Source organism: Protobothrops mucrosquamatus, unplaced genomic scaffold, assembly GCF_001527695.2.
Source record: "Protobothrops mucrosquamatus isolate PMUCROS unplaced genomic scaffold, P.Mucros_1.0 scaffold4162, whole genome shotgun sequence".
NCBI lineage: Eukaryota > Metazoa > Chordata > Lepidosauria > Squamata > Viperidae > Protobothrops > Protobothrops mucrosquamatus.
The window spans coordinates 44,031-54,008 of NW_015390088.1; the positions used below are offsets into that span (position 1 = coordinate 44,031).

General features: G+C 45.0%; 1 protein-coding gene across 1 annotated transcript in view; it reads right to left on the reverse strand.

Moving 5' to 3' along the window:
- Nucleotides 1-9,978, reverse strand: part of LOC107298646 (zinc finger protein 436-like) — a 50,244-nt gene that overhangs the window by 18,421 nt on the left and 21,845 nt on the right. Inside the window, exon 2 of the mRNA XM_015828024.1 lies at nucleotides 5,463-6,226. Within this exon, the coding sequence (XP_015683510.1) occupies nucleotides 5,463-6,226 (764 nt within the window). The remainder of the gene's footprint in view (nucleotides 1-5,462; nucleotides 6,227-9,978) is intronic.

The window sequence follows — 9,978 nt, forward strand, 5'->3', positions numbered from 1 at the left end:
AAGGTGGAAGACATCTTTTCTGGTTGTTGCCTTCATCTCTCTACCAGCCACGAAGAGAGATGGGGGTCACCCAACTCTATTTTGATCAAAATAAAAGTTGTTTGCTTGCTGAAACCTCGACTCAGGAGTTTCTTTGGCTCTTTTAAATTCCTGAGTAATGCTGGGGCAGTTGTGAGGCTAAGTGGAAAACCTTACACTAATTTATGGAGGCTCTTCCATGTTACAGGTAGTCCTCAACCTTCGACCACAATTGAGCCCAACATTTTATGTTGCTAAGTGAGAAATTTGTTAAGTGAGTTTTGTCCCGTTTTATGCCTTTTTTGGCCACATTTCTTAAGTGAATCACTGCAGTCCTTAAATTAGTAATATGATTATTAACACAGTTTCCCCACTGACTTTACTTGTCAGAAGGTTGCAAAAGAGGATCACAGGAACCCAGGACACTGAAACTCATAAATCTGAGTCAGTTATCAAGTGTCCAAATGAAAGTCACCTGACCCTGGGGATGCTGCAATGGTCATAAGTGTGAAAAATTGCCATAAGCCACTTTTTCCAGTGCTGTTGTAACTTCGAAGGGTCACTAAATGAATTGTTGTAAGTCGAGGACTACCTGAATTGTTGAATGTATTGTTAGATTTCATTGCCTCTTGGTGGGAAGAGGGACGAAGAGAAGGACGAGGGGGGACATGATAGCAGTGTTCCAATATCTCAGGGGCTGCCACAAAGAAGAGGGAGTCAAGCTATTTTCCAAGGCGCCTGAAGGCAGGACAAGAAGCAACGGGTGGAAACTGACCAAGGAAAGAAGCAACCTAGAACTAAGTTGAGTGAATTCAAGTCACAAATTAGCTAGGCACATTTTGGAAAATCCGTTCAGCTATCTTCTCAGCTCCCACAAATTTCAAAGCTGCATTTCTACAAAAAAAGACAACACGTGATGGCTTCTGAACGATGTGTTCAAGGGATATCTAAGAGGCTGCTCACAAGGAAGAGGGAATCAACCAGTGGTGGGATTCAGCCGGTTCGCACCATTTCGGCAGAACCGGCAGCTAATTTTTTTTTGCCCAGGCCCAGAATGGGCTTCCGGTAGCGGCATCCACACAGAGAACCGGTTGTTCACATATTTGAATCCCACCACTGGAATCAACCTATAAGCACCTGAAGGCAAGTCATGAAGCAATGGATGGAAACTAATCAAGGAGAGATCCAATCTGGAAATAAGGAGAAATTTCCTGAGAACAATTCCAATTTATGTTAGAACAGTTTGCCCTCAGAAGTTGTGGGTGCTCAACGCTGGAGGTTTTTAAGAAGAGACTGGACAGTCACTTGTCTGGAATGGTATGGTCTCCTGCTTGAGCAGGGGGTTGGACTAGAACAAGGCTTTTCAACCAGTGGTACGGGTACCACCTGTGGTACATTGGCATCTGGCAGGTGGTACGCGACCATCCTAGAAAAGTGGTAGCGGGGGAGGGGAATGAGCTGAACCGGTGGCAGCACCGCACAAGCCTGAGCGAGAGATGGCTGGAGCTGCAGGGCTGTCAGGGCTCAGCGGAAGCGCCAGGATCAATGCCGCTTTCTGGCTGATCGGTGCTTCTTCTGGGCTGTCAGGGCTCAGTGGAAGTGCCAGGATCAGCGCCAGGCTCCAGCTGGAACTCTGCGCTGATCCTGGCACTTCTGCTGAGCCCAGAAGAAGCGCCGATCAGCTGGAATGTTGCAGCATCTCCAGGGTCTTGTGATTTACATTCAGATTCTTGGCAATTGATTCATATTTATGACGGTCACAGTGTCCCAGGGTCATGTGAAGTGACCAAAACCTGCTGCAATCACCCAGCAGACGGGGGAAACAAAAACCAAACACACCCCCCACCCCACCCCCGCTGTCAATCCTCAACAGAAATGCTCACAACAATGGAAACCTCGGACAGGAGGAAGACCGCCGCCGAGCGGGCAGGCAGGTGTCTTGCTCGGCTGTGGCGTCGGGGGCACTTTTTTCAGTGGCATTGTAACTTCGAACAGTCATTAAGTGAACTGTTGTAAGTCGAGGACTACCTGTACTTTATCACTTTGTTCCTCTTTTTTTTTGGTCATCAAATTTTTGAACCTTGCTAGGCAACTGGTGGTACTCGGATGTTGCCATATCCTAAAAGTGGTACAATGGGTGAAAAGGTTGAAAAGCCCTGGACTAGAAGACCTCCAAGGTCCCTTCCAACTCTGTTATTCTATTATATTCTATATGCTCCCCCTCTGCTGTGGGAGGACCAGCTCAGGAAGGATCCTGCTGGGAATCAGCTCCCCTGAAGGAAAGCAGGAAGATTAGCTGGAGGATTTAAGAGAGTTTCTCTTCTTCTGTTTCCAGTCTTTCACCCTTTCTGGAGAAAATATCTCCGCTCTGGGCCCTCATTTCTATAGCCATTTCTCCATCCACTTCTTCTTTGGCTTTGAGAAAATTCAAAGCCAAACACTGCCCCCTGGTGGAAAGAGATATCCATGGCTTCATTCCACCCTTTCTCACCCTTCCTTTGGCCTCTCTAGGAAACAGCGCTGGATCACTTTGTTTAAACCAGGGATAGGCAACCTTGGCTCTTTTATGGCTCGTGGACTTCAACTCCCAGAATTCCTGAACCAGCATGGCTCAGCTTGGAAACCTCTCCCTCTCCCCTCAGCATGGCTGGCTCAGGAATTCTGGGAATTGAAGTCCACAAGTCATAAAAGAACCAAGGTTGTCTACCCCTTTTATTTAAAGCCTTCGAGAATATTTGAGGGCCTTGATTTCTCAATGCTGCAGCTTGGCAGGGGCTGATGGTTCTGGTAGTCTTACTGCCGAAAGTTAAATGGTTAAAACAAATAAAAATAAACTGAGAATGAGTTGTATTTTGCGGGGGGGGGGGAGGAGGTGATCTGTCATAACTACAAACCGTCATCCATCAAGGAACCGATCATTAAGCTAACTACTTGTGTTCCAGTCCCCTACAATGTACAGATAGTCCTCGATTTACAACAGTTCGTTTAGTGACCGTTCAAAGTTACGGCACTGAAAAATGGGACTTATGACCATTTTTCACAGTTACAACCTTTGCAGCATCCCCATGATCCTGTGATTAAAATTCACATCATTTGTGATGGACAAACCGGTTCATATTTATGACCGTTGCTGTGTCTCAAGGTCACGTGACCTTCTCATAAGCAAAGTCCGTAGGGAAGCCAGATTCATTTAACAACCGGGCTACTAACTTATCAATTGCAGTGACTCACTTAACAACTGTGGCCAGAAAAGTCGTAAAATGGGGCAAAACTCAACAACAGTCTCACTGAACAACATAAATTTTGGGCTCAATTGTGGTCATAAGTTGAGGACTACCTGTATATAAGAACAATTAAATAATTGGTTCCCAATTATTCCTTTTTTTTCTTCCCTATTTTTTGTTTCCTTTTTTCCCCTACCATGTTATACCTGTTGAGATTGTTAGCTCATAGATTTAATTGGTTTTACCAAACCCAAGCACAAGGTAAATCTCCTCTAGCTGATCAGAACTGACTTTAAAGATCATTTTTTTTGCAATGCACAAGCAAGTGGAAGTCTAAATTTGCTTGTTTTCTTATTCTTCCCCTAATAAAGGTAAAACTACTCAAGATGGACAGTGATTAATATTTATATCATGTATTTATACATAAAGGTGTAGGTATATACGTATGTTGTATATAGCATGTTTATATGTGTGTTATGTATGCAAGCAACAGAATTTCAATTTCACAGGCTGATGAAAAATAACAGGTTTCTCATCAGTTGTCCTCCTCGTTGTTTTTATTCTTTCTTCTTTGTACACGGATCAGTTTCTCAACCCTAGCAACTTTAAGATACGTGGACTTCAACTCCCAGAATTCCCTAGGCATCAAAGCAAATCTGGCAGAGGAATTCTGGGAGTTGAAGTCCACGCATCTGGCTAAGCTTGAGAATCACTGATATAGATGTTTCCAGCCCCGCCTTCTACCCTTAGTAAGGCCACACTTGGAATACTGCATCCAGTTTTGGTCAACGCGATGTAAAAAAGATGCTGAGACTCTAGAAAGAGTACAGAGAAGAGCAACAAAGATGATTAGGGGACTGGAGGCTAAAACATATAAGGAACGGTTGCTGGAATTGGGTATGTCTAGTTTAACGAAGAGAAGGACGAGGGGGGACATGATAGCCGTGTTCCAATATCTCAGGGGCTGCCACAAAGAAGAGGGAGTCAAGCTATTCTCCAAAGCGCCTGAGGCCAGGACAAGAAGCAACAGGTGGAAACTGACCAAGGAGAGAAGCAACCTAGAACTAAGGAGAAACTTCCTGACAGTTAGAACAATTAACTAGTGGAACAACCTCCCTCCAGAAGTGGTGAATGCTTCAACACTGGAAGTTTTTAAGAAGAGACTGGACAGCCATTTGTAATGGTATAGGGTTTCCTGCCTGAGCAGGGGGTTGGACTAGATGACCTTCAAGGTCCCTTCCAACATCATCATCATAATATTTATTTATTTACTTTTATTATTCTCCTTGCAAATAGAGCATAAAAGGAGGCAAATGACAGCCATTTTTCTGAAATGGTGTAGGGTTCCTGCCTGAGCAGGGGGTTGGACTCGATGACCTCCAAGGTACCTTCCAATTTTTTTTATTATTATTATTATTATTATTATTATTATTATTATTATTATCATCATCATCATCATCATCATTATTATTATTATCATCATTATTATTATTATTATTATTATTATTCAAACATGTGTGGCTATGATGACCACTGTGAAAGATTTCTCTGAAAAGGCTTTTATTACCCTCTGAGCATTTACACAACTTTATTAAGATGCAAAGGCGGGAGCTGCTCTTACTCACTGTCTCCCCCCCCCCCAAAAAAAAATCACTTTGTGATTTCTCGCTTGGGAAGATTCTTTGATGAGAGAAAAAGGACTGCGTTCAAATTTAAATGGTATCAAATTCGGGTTCTGCCCCAATCCTGCCAATTTAGGAACATGCACCTCCCAATCCCACGCTCCTGAAATACTGTGTCACTTTTGTTGTTTAAAAATATAAATGATCGCAGCCTTTTTCTTATCTTCTTCTTGTGAGAACACAGGAGCATAAACACCTGACAGTGGTTCGTTAAAAGAACTGTGGTTTAATATACAATGTGAAAAAAACAATATTCAGCGTAGAGAATACAGGATAGTCAGTTATATTCAAAGGGTTGAAGTGAGCCAGCAGGTTCCAACTGCCATTAAAGGGATACTACCCCCAAATACTCTCTGCTGACTCATTCTCTATATATCACTTCTGCCCGTCAGCTACTAAATCATAATTAACGTGACAACTTTTATCCTGAAAAAGATTGGGCGTGGCTTCTCATTTTGTGAGCACCGCTTGCGGTTTTGTGTGTCCCCCCCCCGCCCCGGAAAAATTCTCAAGTGCTGAACAGAACTTGATTTATCACAAAAGTCTTGGCTGCGGCTTGCGTTCCCCCTTGATCTTTCCCCGCGTGGATTTTCTGATGAGTAGCCAGGCAGTCGCCCCGACTGAAGCTCTTCCCGCATTCAGGGCACTGATAGGGCTTCACCCCCGTGTGAAGCCGCTGATGCCGGATCAGGTCCGAGTTCTGACTGAAGCTCTTCTCGCACTCGGAGCACTTGTAGGGTTTCTCCCTGGTGTGGATCCGCTGGTGCCTGACAAGACTCGAATGGGCGCTTAAACTTAAGCCGCAGTCGGCGCAGCTGAAGGGTTTCTGTCCCGAGTGCATCCTCAAGTGCATATCCAAGATGGATTTACGAAGGAAGCTCTTGCCACAGTTGGAGCAGTCGTAGAGCTTCTCCAGCCGGTGGACTCTCTGGTGCGACGTCAGGTTCGCTTTGTGACTGAAGCCCTTGCCGCAGTCCAAGCATTTATGGGGCAGTTCTCGGCTGTGGAACCTTGGGTGGAGGGGGACCCCCTTCCCGAAGGCTGAGTTTTTACTGGGCCTCTCCTCCGGGATAACGACGAGGCGCCTGTTTCTCCTCTTCTTCCGCTGCTTTTCCTGAGGAACTTGAACGTCGTCCACCTCGGCCGCCCGAAAAGACTCCGATTTATCCTTTTCTCCAGCCTGATCCCCTTCCCGCCTCTGCGAACCGTCGGGATTCCAGGCGATTTCTCTCAGCGCTTCGCATCGGATTTTTTCCAACTGTTTGCACCTTTCACCCCCATTTTCCTTCTTGGAGGCACCTCCTGGAGCAGGGAGAGAGACACCAAAATGAACCCCAGGTAGTTCTCAACTGACAACAGCTCTTTTAGTGACCGTTCGAAATTACAGCGGCACTGGGGAAAAAATGACTTATGACCGTTTTTCACGCTTAACAACCATTTGTACCGTCCCCGTGGCCGTGTGATCCAAATTCAGACACTTGGCAACTGACTCCTATTTACGACCGTTGCAGTGTCCTGGGATATGTGATTCCCTTTTGCGAACTTCTGACAAGCAAAGCCGATGGGGAAGCCAAATTCACTTAGCAACCGTGTTACAAACTTAACAACCGCAGTGATTCGCTTCACAACTGTGGCAGATGGGGCAAAGCTCAGTTAACCAGTGTTTCACCCAACAAATGTTTCACTTAACAACAGAAATCTGGGGCTCAGTTGTGGCCTTAAGTCAAGGATCGCCAGTACTGTCAACTAGAAAACTAGGTCAGAGCTATGAAAGTAAGGCACTGCCTTCTCTTAGATCAGAGGTAGGCAACTTTGGCTCTTTTATGACTCGTGGACTTCAACTCCCAGAATTCCTGAGCCAGGAATTATACTCATAATCCATCCCAGTTTGACTGACCCTGGAGGATGTCCCAGTGGTGGGATTCAAATATGTGAACAACTGGTTCTCTGTGTGGATGCCACTTCCGGAAGTCCATTCTGGGCCTGGGCAACAAAAAATTAGCTATCGATTCTGCCGAAATGGTGCGAACTGGCTGAATCCCACCACTGGGATGTTCTTAAGCAGGTCTTAAAAGCAATATTGTGGAGGACATCAAGTGACAATAAAAGATGGATGTCCCACCATGTCCTAAGGCAGGGGTAGGCAACTTTGGCTCTTTTATGACGCGTGGACTTCAACTCCCAGAATTCCTGAGCCAGCCATGCTGAGGGGAAAGGGAGAGGTTTCCAAGCTGAGCCATGCTGGCTCAGGAATTCTGGGAGTTGAAGTCCACGAGTCATAAAAGAGCCAAGGTTTGCCTACCCCTGTCTTAGATAATCTTTGTCATTTTTTTTACTGTGGGCACAACGGCACACATCAAAAATGAAATTTAGTTGCCCTCTCTCAAAGTGAAACACATACATGACACACACCTAAAACATACTATGTACAACCTATGTCTAGACCCACACCCCTACATATCCATAACAAATAAATATTAAATATTGTCCATCTTGAATATATAACGGAAGGAGGAAGCTTGAGAGTTCACGAGGTTAATGCTGTATGGAATGAAACTATGGCTGAATCTGGATGTTCTGCTACGGATACCACGAAACCTCCTCCCAGAAGGTAACAAGGAAAACAGGTCATGAAGAGGATGTGTAATGACCCAGATAATCTTACGGACTCCCCTCACCTGCCTATCTCCCCTGTCTGTCTCTGCCTGCCTTGCACTCCGGAGTGTCATCCTTATCCCAAAGGTGCTTTTTCAAGAGGCAACTGGACTTTCTTGTTTTTCTGTGTGAGAGAAACCCCCAACTCACTTGTTGTATCTCACAGCAATTCACAATTGTTAAAGAAGGCAGGTGCCCGTTTACCTGCAGGTTCTCCTTCTTCTGAACTCTGAAAAAATGTCTTGTTTTTCTCTCCCAGCCAAGAGACATCACTTTGGGGTGACAGTGGACCTTCTGCAGCAGATAACAAAAAAAGCAATACAGACGTATGAGTTAATTTCTACATTTCTAGTGGTAGACAAGGATTTCAATCCTTAAGAACAGGAATCGGTTGACCTCAACTATCCCATTAATCTAAGCTCAAGAATGGCCAATGAGTAATGCCGATGAGCTATAGCAGTGGTGGCGAACCTATGGCACGGGTGCCAGAGGCGGCACTCAGAGCCCTCTCTGTGGGCACCCATGCCATCACCCCAGTCCTAGGCCTTCAGCTGGGTTTTATAAAACTTTTTCGCTTTAGGCCTCTGCTGCCATGTGCAAAAAAAAAAGTTCAATCAATCAGTCAATTTCAACTTCTTGCGGGAAAAAAAAGTTCTTGCAAAGTTGGAATTGATTGATTGAATCTTTTAGTCCCACCCAGTCTGCCATTACCACCGTAGCCAAGCCCACCCAATGGCCACATCCAGCCAATGGGCCACACCCACCCGGCACCCGACGATGCCTAAGTGGGTTTTGGGTTGCAGTTTGGGCACTCTGTCTCTAAAAGGTTTGCCATCACTGAGCTATAGACACAGATACCGTTAATGATACTATCTCTTAGGAAACCTGTAGCAGCAGGCAACTGAGTTTGCCAAAGAGCTAGACTAGATGACCTTCTGGGTTCCCACATGGTGTCTCTACAGTGGTTTGCTTGGAGGGCCAAAATTTACGTGGCTGAGTGAAACATTTATAAAGTGAGTTTTGTCCCATTTTATGACTCATCTTGCCACGGTTGTTAAGTGAATCGTTGCATTTTGTTAAGTTAGTAACGCGGTTGTTAAGTGAATCCGGATTCCCCATGGACTTGGCTTGTCAGAAGGTTGCAAAAGCTGATCACATGACCCCGGGACCTGCAACCATCATAAATGTGAGCCAGTTGCCAAGCGTCTGAATTTCGATCGTGTGATCATGGCGGTGTCGCAACGGTCGTGTGAAAAATGGTCTAAGTCACTTTTTTTTGTTAGTGCTATTGTAATTTCGAATGCTGACTCCTGAGAAATAGATTCATTTTCTCTCGAAGGGAGCCTTGAGGCTAAGACCCTGCTCTCCAGTTTATTCAATGTTGGCTTCTTACAACCAGGCCTCACACTTATGACCATCGCAGCATTCCCAGAGTCATGTGATCAAAATCCAATTGCTTGACAACCAGCATGTATCTAAAATGGTTGCAGAGTCCATCAGTGATTTATCAGCCATCTTCTTCTTCTTCTTGTGCCATATCCGTTATCGGACGTGGGCGATCATGTTGGCGATCCTGTTTTTATTAGCAGCCGCACGAAAAAGGTGCTGCTGAGTTTTGTCCAAACTAGTCCCTTAGATTTTGAAGCCACGATGTTCTTCTTCTGCCTGGACCTCGTTTGCCTTCAGTCTTTCCCTGGAGGATTAAATGGAGTATGCCGTATTTTTCTGGGTGTCGCATCACATGTCCGAAATATTCTAATTTTCGTTTTTTAATTGTTTTGATGAATTCCCTTGGCTTTCCCAGGCGGCTTATCCCCTCCTCATTTCTGATCTTGTCAACCCAGCTTATACGTAACAGCCGCCTGTAAATCCACATTTCAAATGCTTCTAGTCTCTTCAGGTGGCCTTCTGTCAGCCATAGCAAAAAAAAGAGACCACAACTCATTTAACAACTGCCTTGCTTGCTGATCCAACTGCGTTCATAAATCGAGGGCTACTTGTACAAAAGGTGCCTTTCTGCATGTTTGCTCGGGGATGGGGAAAGCAAATGAGGTCACAGATTAATTGCAAGCATGGTACCGACTGGATCTGGGTGGAAATTAAATAGGCACCGTGGGGAACCCAGAGAAGGATCAGCTACTATAGAATATCAAGACTATGGAAAATAGAATAGAATAGAATGTAAAGTAATAATAATAATAATAATAATAAAGTTGGAAGGGACCTTGGAGGTCATTTAGTCCAACCCCCTGCTCAGGCAGGAAACCCTATACCATTTCAGACAAATGGCTGTCCAGTCTCTTCTTAAAAACTTCCAGTGTTGGAGCATTCACCGCTTCTGGAGGCAGGTTGTTCCACTGGTTAATTGTTCTAACTGTCAGGAAGTTTCTCCTTAGTTC